We start from the raw sequence: 18,652 nt of genomic DNA on the forward strand, positions 1-18,652 counted from the left end.
TAGGAAGAGATGATTATATCTTTAATCTTGCCACAGTATTCCAATGTTGATTACTGATAGTGTTCTACTTCCTTGTACATAAATTCCCAAATTCCTTTGTCTCATCATCATCATCATTTATCATTACATCTTTCCTTTTGTCTTACAGACCATAATTCTCTTCATTGTTGTCATCATAATCTCTGTTACTTCCATCTCTCAGTTCTTTTCCAGACCATCTCCCTTGCACTTGCTTTGCTTTCTTCAATCTCTTCCCAGGTTTTACTGTCAACATTCTCTCAGTCACCAAAAGCTTGAAACTTCATTCTTGATTTCTCATTTATCTCACATATCTAATTCCTTGCCAGATCCTGTGATTTCACCTTTCAAAACATTTCTGTGCTGCAAACCCTCATCACCTCTTGCCCAAATTATAGCAAGTACCCCTCAGGTTGGTCTCTCTGTCTTAGGGCTCTTGCCAAATCCTTCTTTTTTGATACTAAGGTGATTTTTCTAAAGCTTAATTTAAGTCTGACCATATTAACTGTTCCCCCTTCCTACATTTCTCCCAAACTCCAGTGGATCCATGTTACATTTAGGATCAAATATAAATACTGCATTTAATATTTAAAGGCCTTTTTAACTTGCTCCTTTCCTCCTTTCAGGCCTCTTATACTTTTCTTTCTTACACTTCTCCATTTCTCCTTTCCAGCTTCACTGACCTATTTGTAGTCCCCATTTCCCATCTTCATGTTTTTTTTTCTTACCTGGAATAGTTTTCTGCCTTTCCTCCCTTTGCCTTTAGTTTCTTGGACCTTCAACACTTGGCTGAAATCCCATATACTCCAGGGGACCTTTCCTGGCAACCTTAGCTATTAAAGTTTTTTCCATTTAGAATCCCTTTCATCTACTCTGTATATATTTTGTTTCTACTTAGTTGTTTGAATGCTATCTCCATTACTAGCATTTAAGTACTTTGAGAGCAAAGACTATGTTTTTTGCTTTCTTTGTATCCCTAGCTTAGCACAGTGTCTGGTACTTGCTAAGAGCTTAATTAGTGTTTATTGACTTAACAGGAGTTCCCTATACCAAATAAATCTCAAGTCTGGTCCTATATGTACAACATACCTATTATATGGGGTATTCCACAAGTCTGAGTGTAGATAATTAAAGCTTAAACTTCATTATGCATTCAGTATAACATATACTATGAGTGGAACTTAAAAGATGAAGGAACCAATTGTTCACAATATATCAAGTTGCTTATAAGTTAACGCTGATATTAAGTGTTATTTTTATGACCAGTCTAACTGTCTTTTTTTTAAACCCTTAACTTCTGTCTTAGAATCAATATTAATTGGATAGTGGGAGTTAAGTGATTTGAAGAAGGTCCCACTGCTAGGAAGTGTCTGAGGTCAGATCTCCAGGTGTGGCTCTCTATCCATTTAGCCACCTAGCTGCCCCCTTTGTCTTGATCAAAGTTGCCTTGTAAGAAGATTGTATAATAAAAGAATCAGAAACTTTGAATCTAGAGAAAATTTATTTTGAAAGCTAGATCTTTTATAAAGTCATTTAATAAGTATTTATTTAGCAAAGTGTGGCCTCAAAGAAATATTAGAAAGTGAAGTTGTTTGCACTTATTTCCCTAACTCTTGAGGATTTTAAATTCTTACTAATAATGTACAGAAACACCTTTAGGGATGAGGAGAAAGCAAAGCTACCTAACTTTGGAGACTTGGGATTATAGGACTCATTGCTGTCTTACTTTCTCACCTGGACTGAGATGGAATAGCATTATAGTTTATCTGTATTAGGGGAATTCATTTATGAACTTCCTTTCCAACCCATTTAAGGAGGATAAGGTCAGCTTGTCAAATGTGTGCAAAGAATAATTATTTTCTATTATGTGGTAAATGAGAGTTTAGGTGAGAGTGTGAGTCAGCCTAGGGATCAAGTTATTGGCAGAGGGATTTGAAAGAAAATTACATTAAGGTATAACATGGTTAGTTTTGTCAGTTAATATGAATATCAACAGATAAGTTTTCTGAGCAGATATTTGAGTACAGGTATCACTATCAAATGGGAAAAAATTCCCATTTATTTTCTATGCCAAACCTTGATACATTGAAATCTTGATGGGGAAAGTTGAGATGTGGAAAGGGTTACCTATGGAGAATTGGACAAAGTGGGCAAATAGGGAAGTTAGAATTACCATCAGAAAAAAAAAGCTTCTATTGAGTAAGAAGCCTCATGAGGAGATAGGGCTCTATTTGTTAATCTTGATTCTTTGAAACATCCCAGAACCGCCTTTTATAAGTTGCTCTTCATCTTTGGAGAAATATTCAAGAAATTAGGTCTTCAGTTAGCTGCTGGTACTCAAACTTCTTTACAAAACTTCTTTGCCAGACTTCAAACATTCATTCATTTGTTCATTCAACATTTATTAAAGCTTACTTTTTGTGGTGTTCTGAACATAGAGCTGGAAAAGGATTTTAAAGATCGCCTTGTCCACCTAACTAATTTAACTGATAAAAAGAACTGAAACCCTGAGAGAGCTTGCCCAAGGTAACATAGCAGCAGAGCCAATACTTGAATATGCTAATGTTGTCTGATGCTTTTTCCCCTACTGACAACTCCCATTATTGGGCCAGTTGAGGAAAGAAAAAACAGGTAGCAGACCAAGTGCTATTATACTGGTATTCACAAAAGATAAAATTTAAGAGGAAGACCTCTGTTTGTAAAGAGAGTACTGATAAGAATTACACAGGATGAGTTGGTTGTGAAGCTACTGCTTCCTGTTCCTTATTTTAAATAATTTTAAAAAGAAAGATGCAAAAAAGTGAATTTGTAACAACATAACAACTAAAATTAGTTAAAATTAGGTTTAAAAAAGTTATAGTAAGAAAGGATCATTAAGATCCAAGCAAAGTCTTAGCTGATAGCTATGAACCTGATGTTAGTGTTTTAGGGAAAGTGTTACATGCTGTTCCCCTTTGGTTTGTGTCTCAGGCATTATATAATAATCTCTCCAAGGAGAAGAGGCACCTGTGATTCATCTGGGTTTTATTAATTCCTCTTCTAGGGGGAGGAATGGCACCTTCTCTTTAGCCACATATAAAACTGGTAAAAAGCAAAAACTCACACAGGGTGTCCCAAAAGTTGTAGTACAGTTTTAGAGCTTTAATAGCTTAGAGCCGTGCTGAGATTTTGAGGAATACCCTGTAAGGGTTAGAAAATGTCTTGCTGAAATCCTGAGACAGGTATTACATTTAGGCAGCTAGGTGTGGTGTAGTGGTTAGAATGTTGTTTTTGGAATCAGGAAGATCTAAATTCAAATCCTGATTTTAATACTATACTTTGTAGCTTTGTGACCTTGGGCAAGTCACTTAAATCTTTCCATATAAAGTAGGAGATAAAAGCACCTACTTCACAGGATTGCTATGAAAATAAAATGAGGTATTACTATATGTAAAGTTCTTTGTAAACATTAAAAATGCTATATATGGGAGGCAGCTAGGTGATTCAGTGGATTGAGAGCCAGACCTAGAGACCGGAGGTGTTGGGTTCAAATATGGCCTCAGATACTTCCTAGTTTTGAGACTCAGGGCAAATCATTTAACCTCATTGCCTAGCCCTTACCACTCTTCTTCCTTGGAATCAATGCACAGTATTAAGGGTTATTTTTTGAAGTGCTGTAGGTTCATCTATTATTTTTTTCCCCATTTTAGAGATATGGAAACTAAGTCTCAGAGATAAGACTCATTTCCACAAAGCTAGTAAGTCTTGGTGCTAAAGTTCAATGCCATGTGTTCTGATTCAAAGTCCCAAACTTTCTATATTTTCCCAAGTTTTTTTTCTTTTCCTTATTTACAAAATGTGCACAAGTAAAATAATTGTTGTCAGACGTTAAAAGTAGCCTCCATAGTTGCTTGAAGAGTGCTTGGCACAGAGTAAACACTGAAATTAAATATCAAATTGAATTGATTAAACATATCTCCTATAGATCTCCTTTGGATAATGCTTTGTTATTTTACTGTTAATTTGTACTTTAAAAAACTAGTAACATTGCATTTAGTTTAAAACTAATTCAGATATTTCATTAATTTAGTTTGCTTCTCTCTTATTCCCTCTTCCCTAGTTAATTCATCATAGTAAAATTTGAATATATATTTTGTCTAGAGATGAAAATACTTTAAAAATATTATGTAATTCCTTTGCTGAACACAAGATGGCAAAACGGTCACATTACTTGTAATCTTGACAGTTTGAATTAACTATAATATATACACCATTTAAAAAGTTTTATACCGTTTTGTTTTTACCTTTATGTCAGATATGTCAGTCCTTTGAAATATGTTGCATATAGACAAATGATTCTCTTTTGATGGTGCCACTCAGTTCATTAAGGTTATTTAATTTTTATCCCAGCTTCCATTTAGGTGATAAGCATTATCATTGGGAATGGCAGCACATAGGAGGTAGTTGAAAAGTAATGAAGAGGGAAAAGTATCCATAATAAGGAAAGGTGGAAAAGTGGTTTAGAGAATTGGGAACCAAGCTGAGTAAAGGTGAGCATATCTGAATACTTCATTTGCCTTTTCTGGCTCATTATAGACAACTAAATGGCGCGGTGGATTAGGCCATATTGAAACCAGATCTTCTTGACTCCAGGATTGGTGCTCTATCCATTGTGCTGCCTACCTGCCCTGACTATGTCTCTTAATGGTACAGCTGGGGAGGAAAAAACAGTATAACTGATACTGTTGTTTACATTTGATCTCCTAACAGTATAGCTCCTGAGCATGAAGAATTGAATAGCAATCAACCAGCAAATATTTATCATGTATCCACTATGTCCTGGGTACTATTTTAGATTTTGGGGATACCAAGAAACAAAATAATCTTGACCTTCATGGAGCTTACATTTTATTAAGGGAAATAACATGTATAAAAAACAAAAGATATGCAGAATTGTAAAATAAATACAAGTCAATGAGTAGGGAAAGAAGTGTTAGCTGGGATAGATATTGGGAGAGACTCATGGGAAATAATATTTGAGTTGCAATTTTGAGAAATCTAGGAGTTCTAAGAGGGGGATCTGAGAAGAGAATACATTCTAGGTTTGGTGAATAACCTGTTCAAAGGTACAGAGACAGAAGACAGAATGTTATGTATGAGAAATAGAAAGGCCAGTTTGGCTGAACCAAAGAGTCCATAAAAAGGGGTAATGTTAAGTTTGCAGAAAGAGCTTGTGAAGAGCAAGGAACAGTAAAGAAAACCAAGACAGGAAGAACTGTTGGACTAAACAAAGTAGATAGAAAAGAGGTCTGTGCTGAAGGTGACTGAAGTTTTAAAAACATTGAGAATTTGGTTTTCAAGACATCTGAAAGAGGGGAAGAGAATAAAGAATTAGAAAATCCTGGTATAGTTTTACTGTAGAAAAAAGGCTCTGAAGAAAACAGTGACTATCAATCTCCATGCCCACTTTGTCATCTTTACAAGATCTTTGTAAAAACGATCTTCATAACTTTTGATTATCCATGATGAAAATATAAGGAGGAGGAAAGTATGTTTTTGCAAATACTATTCTATGGTAGTTCACATCATTACAATTACACATTTGCTTGAAAAGTGCATAGAATATAAGCTAAGACATGGTTTAAAAAAATATTTGAGTAGCTCAGAATATTCCCTTTAAGTCTTTCCAAAAGATGTTAAGATTATATGAAATTGCTTGATAGGGACAATTACAGAGATAACTATATAATTCTCTGATTATTAATATCAGTTGAGTCCTAAAACAGGAAGAAATAGTGGTTTCTAAAAGTGTTTTTTTCTTAGGGGCAATATTCAGCTCTGAGTCAAGTTGTAAGAAGGATGCCCCTTAAAAGTTCCAGTGGTTCTTGCTTGTGTGTGACATTGTGTTGATTGAATAAAGCACCTATGCAAGTGATGTCACTTGAACTAGAATTTAACCTAACGATCTATAGAAGGAAAACCAAGAAGGTAAAGAATGCCCATCATCAAGACCAGTGATGGCAAACCTATCGGGCATGTGGCTGCTCTCTTCCCCATATTTACTGCATTTTTTTTCACATTCCCTATCCCTCTACCCATCAGGCCAATGAGAGTGCATAGGGGTTAAGGTGGGTGGCTTACAGCAGAGCTGGAAGGGAGTGGAACACTCAGGTCACTCCTCTTCCCCTCTTTACACTTGCTGAAAACATTCCCCACATCACCTACCCTTCCTTCCTCCCAACAGTCCAGTGGGTGTGCTTCCTTCCCCCCCCCCCATACTCCTCTCCCCCCCCCCCCCCCCCCCGCCATGTGGGGTAAGGTGGGTGGTGGGAGGGATGGGCATAGCCTTGGTCTGGAGGGGGTGGGGTAGGAACAGGACCTGGCACACTGTCTCTAAAGGTTCACCATCATTGATCTAGACTGTGATCTTTCGAGATATAAGGCCTGACAGATACTGCCATTTGACAAGGAGACAGGCCTACAATTGAATAGAAAGAAGAATATGGGCTCTATTGCATTTGGGACAGCTCCACCTGTATATGCATCTTCAATGATTTCAAATTTTCCTTTGAAATAAAAACCCATCTTTTTAACATCAGTATTTTTCTGATGAAATGTCTATGATACATTCTATCTATATTACCATGGGCAAGTCACTTAACCTCTTTGCACCTTCTGACAACTTTTTTAAGACTCCAAGTTAGACATAAAATGCTGATCCTTGTTGGTAGGATATTCTAATCTGAGAGTTTCCCACACCATCAATACATAGGTTTGTATTAAAAGGAACAAAAAATTTTTACTGGGATATGGCTCTGAATCATGGAATGCCACAGTCACCAAAATATTAAAATTGTGGCTAACCCAAAAGTCACTGGGGAGATGTATGACATACTATCAATGACAAATTGTGCCTACAAAATTATGTAAAAAAGCTTGTAACCAATCTATAGCCAAATCATAGAATTCGTACAAACTTGGACACGGTGATCTCCCGACTAGACATATACTAAAGACATATATAGACATATATACATATGCTAAAGAAATTTTGAAAAGAGGGAAAGAACTCATGTAGAAAAATATTTATAGCAGTCCTTTTTATTTTTACAAAGACCTGGGAGCTAGGGGGTGCCCTTCAGTTGGATGATGACTGAACACATTTTGGTCTGTGCAATATGATGGAGAATAATTGTGACATAAGAAATGACAGAAGAGATTAATTCAGAGAGACCTGGGAAGACTTATATGAATTAGTGAAGGGTGAAGTAAGCAGAGCCAGAAGAACTAAGAAAATGACTACCACAACATAAGGTGGGAAAAAAAAACAACCTTGTGAAAGACTTAAGAATTCTGATCAGCAATGGCCCCAGAGGATTTAATGACCAAACATGTCTTACCCCTTCAGATAGGTGGTGAATTAATTGTGCAGATTAAAACATAGCTTTTCAGACATGACCAATATATGAATGAGAGAGAAAGAGGGAACCTAGTGATAATGATGTACTTCAAAAAGAAGAAAAGAGTACCAATGAAACATTTGAAGAAAATGTGCAAGGAAAGATTAGAAGGGAATTCATAGGGCAACAGATAAGGGAGACAACTTTGGAATTAACATGCTGAATTGACTACACACTTTAAAAAATAAGCTATCTTTCTCTTTAATATTTATATTTTGTGTGTATATGTTATTTTGCAGCTTAATAAACAGTCCCCTTTGTGTTCTACTTTTTGTGAATATATTCATGTTTGTCTTTGTCAAGTCCAGGATAATAAAGCAATTTTTAAATAATAAGGTCCAAGATATATATTACTGTAAAAGGAAGTAGCCTGATCTTATAGTGAGAGTGATTTTCTAGAAGTTGTATTTTTAGAGAGTTATCATTTTTTCTCAAATTTTCACATGTTTCTTTTATTGTTCCTATGTATTTGAGTATAGTAGTTTTTAAAGAGTGATTTTACTTCTTTTCCTTTCCATAGTGAATTATATTTTCATCTTGGAAACTTTGTTTCTCTTAAAAAAGAAACCCATCAAATTAACTAATACATCAATCTTGGTTTTGTTTTCACTTCAATTGACTTTAATTGGCCACTTTTGAGCTTGCTTGGGATTATAAATTTGTTCTCTACTTTTAAAAATTACTGTTTATTAATATTCTGTTTTATCCTCTGTTAATATTAATACAAAATAAAATAAATTTGCCATTAAAGACTGCTATAGTTTCAGTCACGAAGTTTTGGTATATTCTGTTATTTTCATTCTCTTCAAAATAATTTATATTGTTTAAGTTAGTCTCCAATCTGATCACATTAAAAATATACCTAATCTCCATTCAGCCCTTTATCTTTTATTCATATTTTAAAAATCAAATTATAGTTTATATTGAATGCATATGGAGCTTATTCCTTTTTATGATTTTTTAAAATGTTCTATCATTGTAAATGCCTCACAGATCTTCCAAATAAATATGATTTCTAAAGTTTCATTCACTAGTCTTCACAGGTCTGTCATTTCCAATTTGTTCAACATTTTGTTCATATCTGTAATCTCCTCATTTATCTCTATGATATATTTGTGAAGTTCCAAAAGAAGCATGTTATTTTTCCTATAGCGTTAGTTTTCTCATCTATAAGATATGTATGACAATAATAGCACCTACTCCACAGGATTTTTGTGAGAATCAATTTAAATAATATTTGTAAAATACTTGAAACCTTAAAGCCCTGTAGAAATGCTAACTATTACCATCATCAGAGTAGTAGGATTTTTTTTTTGGCATTCCAGTTATCATTACAATTTTTTGGTAGGTCAGTTGTTTTCTTTTTATGAATGAGTTTAGTCCATTTATGTTTAAATATCATAATTGTTAAATATTATTTTAACATCAAGGTACTGTAGGACTTGTTTAATGGTACAATCTAATCTTAAGCCTTTCTCTCCTTGTATAATAAACAGAAATTCTGGCATTATATTTTTACTGATATTGTTTTTTTTTTAACTTTTTTGTGTGACATTATTTTAGACTTACTCTTTCACCTCAATCTCTTCACTACTTTTATTTGACAGATTTAGAGAAATAATTTATTCCTTTTTTACCTTTCCCTTGTGATCCCCTTTTAATTCCTAGTCTTTCATGTTCTCGTGACTCATACAAAATAGGACTAAAGAAGCAATAGTCTTTTAATAATAGCCATTGTTTCTAAACATTGAGTCATCACTTCTGATTTTTTGCTATAACGATTTGTATGTCTTGTTAAGGTTTGGCTGTGAGGTCAGAATCCTGACCATTTCAGCTTTTTTTTTCTTTCTGAAAGAAAAAATGAAATCTCAGGTAACATTGAAAAACTAGCATTTCTCATGAAGGGAAAATAAAATTGAACTATTATAATTTGAAACATTAATGGATTGAATTCGTTCTTAAAAACAAGTAGTTATAAGATGAGCTAGTAAACAGAACTCAACAGTACAGGAAATATACCTAAATGCAAATGCCAGTCTACTTTAGAAGGGAGAATTCTTTATTGGCAGCTCATTAAACTGCTTATATTACATGTCCAATTTTTAAAAAATTCAATACTTGATATATCTTTGATTATTCTGTCTACTGAAGAAGATATAACTTAAATATCTTAGAGAGAAAGATAAATGACTTGGTTGACAAATTTTAAGGGTTGCTGTGCATGAAAAATTCATTTACCTTAGCCAGACTAGTGATAAATCTTTCTGAACTTAGGCAGCCAAAAGACATATGGACCAGCAGTAGACTTGTACTTGAATTTGAAGCCTTTCTATTTTGTTAGCATCTGCTAGAGTACCTGCTCTAGCATAACTTTTGATTAGTTATGATCACTTCCACTCTGCCACAAGACACTAGAGGACAAGTTTTATTAAGGAACTCTTAGAATATGTCTAATTAATTGAACAAAATGGAGAGGCATCTTAAACAGGCTATTTAAATTTTTAAAGTGTTTTTAAAATATCCTTTGTTTTCAATATATCACACTAGAGAGCCATCCCAGGTAAAACAATTTAACAAAATTTACCAATATAGTGGTTTCATTTGACAATGTATATAACACTGTAAATCAACAACATAGACAAGGATTAGTAAATTAGGTCTAGGGGACCCAGAAAACATTTTCTTACCTTTATTTCAGAGTCAACTTTGGTTGCCACGATTACATAGCAAGGAACTGTTTTTTCTCCTCTACATTCCACAAACATTCACTTATACTAGGCACTGGGTACACAATTAGACCTGTCCTCAAGGAGCTCACATTCCATTGAGGATAAACATTATGAATATAGATAACCAAATTCAATGAAATTTTCTCTGAAAGTAAGAGTATATGAGGTAGAATTGAGGATAGTGGTTTAGCACTTTGAGGACTTTTGTTTAAGGCTACTGATGTGTTCAAGGACTTTGTTCCTTTTTGAGAACAGGAGTTCATTTTAGTTTTGATATAACTAATTTTTTCCCTACTTTACTGGTAATAATGGTAAGCCAGTCGGCCCAATCAATTGATTACATTTATTAATTAAGAAAATTAAGTTTACTTTATCTTAGGTATTGTATTAGGCTCTGGGGATACAATACAAAGAATCATTCAATCCCTTCTCAAAAGGAGCTTTCTTCTGATAGAGAAGAAAACAACACTAACACATATATACAGACTAAAATAAAGAGGATTCATATAAAGACCTGAGACAGGAACACCAGTTTGGAGGATCGTGCAGTAATCTAGGCAAGAGATTATGAGGACCTGAAGTAAGGTGAGGGAGTAGAGAGAAGATACTGATTTGAGAAATGGATTTGAGAAATGTTTTAAGTGTTAGAAACTGTAAGATTTGGCAACTGATTGGACATAAGAAGTAAGAATGAGTGAGGAGTCAAAAGATAATGTTAAAGTTACAAACCTAGGCTACTGCAAGGATAGTGGTTGGTGGGGCAACCAGGTGGCTCTGTGGGTTGAGATCCAGGCCTAGAGTTGGGAGGTCCTGGGTTCATATTTGACCTCATGAGACTTCTTAAATTGTGTGACCTTGGGCAAGTCACTTAGCCCCAATTGCCTAGTTCTTAACCACTTTTCTGCCTTGGAACCAATACACAGTATTGCTACTAAGACAGAAGCTAAGAGTTATTAAAAGAGGAAAAAAGGGGGCAGCTGGGTAGCTCAGTGGATTGAGAGCCAGGCCTAGAGATGGGAAATCCTAGGTTCAAATCTGGTCTCAGACACTTCCCAGTTGTGTGATCCTGGGCAAGTCACTTGACCCCCATTGCCCAGCCCTTACCACTCTTCTGCCTTGGAGCCAATACACAGTATTGACTCCAAGATGGAAGGTAAGGCTTTTTAAAAAAGAGAGAAAAAAAAAAAAGGGATGGCAGTTGGTGCCTTTGACAAGAAAAAGGGAAGTTGGAAGAGGTTTTTGGGAGAAAAATGAGTTCAGTTTTGACCTTGTTAAGTTTACATCCAATTCGAAATGTCCAATAGGAATTAATGATATGATTACTATTCAGGGGAGACACTGAGCCTAGATATATAGATAAGGGAGTGATCTAAATAGAGGTGATAATTAAAATAATGGAAGTTGTTGAAGTCAATGAGCAAGAATATAAAGACTGAAGAAAAGAGATCTTGGGATAGAACCTCATATCTTCATTGCTGCCATATACTTACAGGAAAGAATTTAGTTCTTGTTACTAGCCTTTTAACCTGGTTAGATGAAAGAAGGTAAACAGCGTATATTGTTTTTCTGTTTGTTCCCGTGCCTTTCAAATGTTGGAGTCAGTGCAGTTATTAAAAAAACAGTAGGCATTTTTCATCAATTCCTTCTTGAAATTATCAATTTTAAATTCTATGATTTTTAAAAATAAGCCTTTAAAAGTACTTTATTTTACCAACTTTTAAAGCAGTTGATTTATAATATTTTTCTTTTTTAATGCAGGGCTTGTTTATAATGTTAGTCCATATATGGAATATCATCCAGGTGGGGAAGATGAACTGATGCGAGCAGCAGGTTCAGATGGTACAGACCTTTTTGATCAGGTAAGATACTAGAAAGTAATGGAAATATTGTGATTGGAAAGGACTCTTAAATTTGGAGTAAGACTACATGCCTTGTAGAAAATTTTAAAGTATTTTTGAGAGAAATGGAATTGTCTACAAACCTTAAAAAATAATTAAGATATTCTTTCATAAACTACTTCTACCAGACCACACAAAGACCAGAGAAGAACTTTGGGGGAGACATGCATTAAAAAATAAATCAGACTATTTTGAGGTCTAGAGGTTAATGTCATGATGAAATGGCTTTTTGAAACTATGATCCTATCTAGCATCAAATCCTATGGTCCACTTGGAAGAAAATATATTTCTTGTAGAAAGCTGCTTTTCTTACATTTTAATTTTAATTTGTACATAGTCTTATGATAGTAGTGATTTATCTTTGTTAAAGTTCTTGTTATCATGAGAGATAAACCGAGTTAATTTAATGGCTATTTAAATTTTTTAAGTTGAGCTTACTGTTTTTCCTTCATTATTTTCTTTTGCTATTATAATTAAGATTTATTTTTTGCTTGTTCCTTTGAGGCCAGTCAACCAAATGTAACCTGGCTTTTATTTAGTTATATTATACCTAATTACTGTTTTGGTAGTGGTTTATTTTTAGTGACATCTTGCTGACTTTGACCTTTTTTAGAAAAATTTAAATTTAGAGAGATAAATATTTATAATTACTTGTGGGTGTAGAATTTTCTGGTTTTATACTTTTAAAGTTTCTTTTTGTTTTTTTAGTTTATCTTGTATTTAGATATCTGAGATGATTTTTCATTTAGAAATTTCATTACAGCTAGAGGATGTAGTTCATTGACTGGCTGGCAGGACTCCTTTTGATCTCCAACATATTCTGAGACTGGGAATTATTAATATCCTTGGAATGGAGAGAAACCACAGCTGCACATTAATCTTGATGCTGTTCTCTTGAGGGAAACTCTTATGGGCTTATTAGGAATGTTTTCAGGTGGCATTTGACTTGTTGATAGGTGGGGACGCAAACCAAGTAGGAGGCTTTGGGAAACATTGCTGAAGACTTGAAAGATTTATATATATGACTCTTTGTTTCCATGTCTATTTTTGAGCCTTTTAATGTATACTTTCAGGACATATGGCTGATACTCTCCACAGGTAGAATGGTAGAAAATGATCCCCAAATGCCAAAGCACAGCAAAAGAATCTTGTGCCATAATGTTATATATACTATTTATTTCTTTGAACTCTTTGAGTTAAAGGATGCCATCATTTTGCAGGAGCCATTTAAATTGCTATACAGTTACTATCTTTAGCAGTTCAAACCACATCTTCATTTTTTGCCCTACTATTGCACTCTACTTGACTAATAAGACTACTGAGGTTTAAATTATTCATCAGATTCTTTCACCATAGGAATAAATAACTGTTTTTATACCTGTATGAAACCTTTTGCATCATTAAAGCACTTCTGAGATTTAGGGTAGTAGCAATGCTATAAGCCACTCTTTTTGACTTAATAGTGATATTTAGTTTGTTCTATTAGTAGCCTAAAGATAGGTTGCCGTGCAACCATCTTTAAGAGATCAAGAGGTTAATCCATAGGAAGGGGAAAAAAAGATAAAAACAAAACTCCAGAGGTCACCTTAATATAGTTATTAAGAAGCCCTGAATGGAGAATTTTGAGAACATGGTAAATTAACTGTTGTAGTGCAGTGTTATCTGTTTAAATGTCATATAAACAAGTAGCTGCTTTGTTATCTTTGCTGTAGATTTCAAGCGATCTATAAATCTGCTTGTTTGTTTTGAAATTATTATTATTTTTAAACCCTTACCTTCTGTCTTGGAACCTATAATGTGTATTGGTTCCAAGGCAGACGAGTGGTAAAGGGTAGGCAATGGGGGTTAAGTGACTTGCCCAGGGTCACACACCTAAGAAGTGTCTGAGTTCAAATTTGAACTCAGGACCTCTTATCTCTGGGCCTGACTCTCAATCCACTGAGCCTCCTAGCTACCTCCTGTTTTTTTTAATTCTTTCTTATTTTAGTACTACCTTAGTACCATTCTCAGCAACTTCCTTATTTTATTATATATAGGGATTTGATAGCATAACTTAATAAAATAAGGAAGTTGCTAGAGCCTACCTTAATTTTTCAGCTTGTAATTATGAACTTTCAGTTTTACCTTGCTTACCAAAGGTTATGTCTAGTTTAATTATCATGACGTTTAAAGTGAATAAATGAATATTATAGCTCTACATTTGCTGTTTAGAATTTTCATGGAGAATAGTCCTTGAGAAAACTAGGGAAAGATTATCTTGTTAAGTTTCATAAATCTTTATTTATAAATTTATAAATCCTTTAGTAAAAGTAAGCCTTTTAATGAATCAATCAATTCTATTGAAAAGCTTTACTTTGATCTTTAGAAATAGTTTTCATAGATTTCCTATTTTATCAATAGAATCCATCCCCATATCAAATTTGTTTACCATGCTGGATTATAAAGATTCATTTATGGAGAACTATAAATTGCTTCGGCTTGTTTTTTATAAAAATGTAGCAATTCAGAAAACTAATTTGATATATTTGGCTGTTTCAAAATTTTTAATATTCATAAAAATATTATTTCAAAGAAAACACTATCCTAGAAAAATATTCTCAAGTGAAAATCTTTTTCTCTCTCCCTATTTCTTATCCCCTCTCCCCTTCACTCTTTGTTAGAATCATTTAAATTATTTGGTGGAAATTCTTAGTTGCTGGGATATATTGAGTTGTGCTCTCATTTAAAATAAGGTGTCTTATCTATCTGCATTTTTAGTACTGATTCTCTCCCTTTTCAGGTACATCGTTGGGTCAATTATGAATCTATGCTGAAAGAATGTCTTGTTGGCAGAATGGCTGTTAAGCCTGTTGCTGTTGCTAAAGGTATGTTTTATTAGACATACTTTGAAGTTTTGGCATTGAAGTACCACATAGAAAATCTTTATTTTGCTTTCACTTTTATTACTGAAGTAACAGTTATAGTTTTTTTTTAAACTTTTTTTCATAACTTTGGAAAAGACCTCATAATGTTTCTCTTAAGCTTTTTGTATTTTTACATTTTGACCTCTCCCAGAGAAAAAGCTCATTATTGTGATTTGTGATGTTAGTATATAGAGCAAGATCCATTGTGCTTCTTTAGTGACTGCGTTATTTTTAATGTTTGCTTTTCATATTCTTCCCCCAGTAGTTACTTTTTATAAAGCATTGTTCTGCCTGCTGGAAGAGATGGAGTTTAAATGAGACATAAATGTAATAATTATAAAACTTAATTCTGTAGATTATGAAACCACAGAATCAGAGCAGAATCAATGTTGTGTTGTTATAATTGCCTCTATGTTTCTTAGAGAAGGAATTGCTTCTTTTTCCCCCTAAAATTGTGGTGGTCATGTTCATTGTCATGTTTAGGTAGCTATTGGGAAATTAAATCAAAAGGTTTGATTCTTTTTCAGTAATGGGTGCATAGACAGAAAACTCTTGAGCATTTCTTCTCCAGCAACCCTGTATTTCACAAAACCATTTCTTTATCTTTCTCACCATGTGTCAGGGATGGACAAGGTTGGAAAAATTTCTCATATGAAAAAGGTGGCATATCTCTTCCACCTCCCTTAAGCCTTCATTCCATTTGGTTGTAAGCATAGGGAAAGGAATGTGTATTCCTATGGCAATTTTTCTTCTCTAGATAAGGATTGAAAGTACAGAGTATGATTTTTTAAATGAGTTACAAAAAGTCCTTTGACCTTGGTTCTTTTTTGAGGTGGATGTAGGAAACCGATTTGTTTTTCTTATCTTTTATTTCTCATAATGATTATTTCTGTTTAGTTAAATTCTTTGCTCATATTGTCTTGGTTTTAAATAGCATAAAATAAATTCTATAATAAATTTATCTTGATGAATAGAAGAAAAGCTTGTTTCTGTTCATTAACTGCCATTGATTTCCAGCTCTGATACTTTGTGAAAAGGCAATTTTCTTAACCTTTTTGCACTTTAGGTTTTTTTGTTGTTGTTTTTGTTTTCTGAGTGTAGTATTACTTGTTCTCTCTGTACCTATGAGATAAGTTCTTGATGTTTCTCAATTTTTGAGAAAAAATTTTAATGTTAAAACTACTAAAGATAATGAAATATGACCATTATGGCTTATTGAAAAAGTAATTTGATGGAGTCAGGAAGTGGTGGTTACCCTTGTTATCTATCAGAGATCCTATATTTCTTATCTCTGATTTCACATGATTATCTCATATTATTCTATCCAATCTAAGCTCTATAGATTTTCCCCATCAGCTTTTGTTTTTATTTTTATTTCATGGAATAATGAGGAAATATCAATACAGTACAATTACCATTAGGAGTAATGGGGGAACAATAGTGCCCTTCTTACCATGAGTCTCAAGATCATAAATAGGTATTGTAAAATTTATTTCTAGAGCTGGGGAGAGAAACTTTCTGTTTATCATAACCTAGTATTATGGCTTTATATTAGGACCAATTCAGATATATCAAATACAGAGTATTTTGAGTTTCAATACACAGTATCTGATTATATGATGTTTTTTTCTATCTTGCGTACTTAATAATGGGAACTCTTGAAGTGAACATACACTTTAATTACATGTAATAACTTATTTTAGATTAATTGAAAAAATCTGATAGTATTAGAACAATATTAAATTTCTTGTAACTTTGGTGTTGTAATATATAATTCTAACTTATGTTTTAAGTTGGCTTTTTTTTAAAACCCTTACCTTCCATCTTACAATCAATACTATGTATGTATTGGTTCTAAGGTAGAAGAGCAGTAAGGTCTAGGCAATGGACATTAAGTGACTTGCCCAGGGTCACACAGCTAGGAAGTGTCTGAGGCCAGATTTGAACCTAGGACTATAGGGCTGGCTCTCAATCCACTGAGCTACCCAGCTGCCCCCTGTTTGTAAGTTTTGTTTAAAATTATAATCATAAGAATCTAAATTTAGGACTTCAGATCATTGGATTAAAAACCAGCAGTGCTTGAGATTGGGAATAATTAAGGGTTTTAAATGTGTCTTTGATATATATGTATGTTTCATATATAAACACGTATACACATACATTACAGTTCTTTGAAGACTATTTGGAATTTAGAATTCTCTGTTGGATTCTTCTTTTGGATTTCTATGTGGTTTTGCTATCTTTTTACTATATTCCTTTTTGCTATTACAAAAATACATTTCCAGGATGGAGGCTAACTTAAGAAAATGTCTTGTTTGCAGAGGCTTGATCTACCCTTTTCCAAGGTAGAAGTTTGAGACTTGAGTAGAAGTGAGCCCTGATTTCCTTGAAAATTTAAAGTTTTCTTTCTATTATTTTTTAAACATTGTTATTGTATACTTATTAATATTTAACTCCAGTACTTCATTGTGTTAATTGGTTCCTAATTTACTCCGGGATAAAATACTAACTCTGGAGCCTGTCTTCAACATAACTTTGATGATCTTTAATTGATATTACTCCCCTTTACAAATCCAATCAAAATGTTTATTTTGTATTCATGAAGAAATCAAGATAGTGAGCAACTCATAGTTATTTCAATTACATGATAAAGGTGTAGCATAAATACTGTGTGGTATCCAATGAAAAGATAATGAAGTATGGTCATTCTAAGATAATTCAATGGAGTCAGGAAGCTGTGGTTGGTTATACAGGTTTTTAATCAAGAATAGTATTTCTCATTTATCAGTATTCATCAGATTTTGCCCATTATGATTGTTTATGGAACTCAATATCTCTTCTATCTTCTTGTCATCCGTCTATCTGATAAATATAGAATCTAAGTGATTTGATGGGAGGGATATTGATACATTGACTAACAATTGGGTTCTATGAATAATGATGATGGGCAAAATCTGAATACTGATAAATGTGAAGTGCTATGCTTGAGTTAAAAATTGTGTAATTATTGTAAAATAAATGCAAACTGTAAAAACTAATATAGGAATGGATTTGATTATTGATTTATAAACTGATTTCAGATACTCTGCTTACTGTGCTAACAAAGTATCTTCAGTTTATATCTGTGAAATGAAGCTCATAAATGAACTTCTCTTAAGGGCCAGGCGCAAGGATGCTAAAGAGACACTGGTTATAAAAAGTAAAATATTTATTGAAATATATAAGGATAAAAGGATTCCTAACTCTAAGGAATTCTAACTCCACCCAAATAAAACTCCCTGGTTCTGCAAGGGACTGCTTCTGTTTCACAGGCTACACTTATCCTTCCTGATCTGACTAACCCAAATTTTCTCTGTTCTATAATAAACTATGCTATTATCATTATAATTATTAACTTCGCCTCCAAGTTATAAAAATGACAAAGGCTAGCTGGTTGAGTCTCAAAAAGAATCAAGTTAGGACTCTGAGCCTTAGGAGACTCAGAGTCTACACCAAAGACCAGGTTTTTCTTTGGTCTTCTCAGAGCTAAACAAGCTATAAAGACAGTAATAGATAGTCAATTAGTGTTTCTCATGTTGGAAAAAGAAAACTCTTAACTGCTTCAGGTCCCCATCTCAGGCAGTGAGAGAGAGAGGGGGGCAAAGATATTAACCTCCTCAAAGCCC

At 33.7% G+C, this 18,652-nt stretch overlaps 1 protein-coding gene across 3 annotated transcripts in view; it reads left to right on the forward strand.

The window, feature by feature from the left end:
• Positions 1 to 18,652, forward strand: part of LOC100024704 (cytochrome b5 reductase 4) — a 103,405-nt gene that overhangs the window by 19,737 nt on the left and 65,016 nt on the right. For all 3 annotated transcript variants that reach the window (XM_007484267.3, XM_007484268.3, XM_056818558.1), the window contains 2 exons: positions 11,945 to 12,045; positions 14,864 to 14,948. In XM_007484267.3, the coding sequence (XP_007484329.1) occupies positions 11,945 to 12,045; positions 14,864 to 14,948 (186 nt within the window). The remainder of the gene's footprint in view (positions 1 to 11,944; positions 12,046 to 14,863; positions 14,949 to 18,652) is intronic.

This window comes from Monodelphis domestica, chromosome 2 (assembly GCF_027887165.1).
Source record: "Monodelphis domestica isolate mMonDom1 chromosome 2, mMonDom1.pri, whole genome shotgun sequence".
Classification (NCBI taxonomy): domain Eukaryota; kingdom Metazoa; phylum Chordata; class Mammalia; order Didelphimorphia; family Didelphidae; genus Monodelphis; species Monodelphis domestica.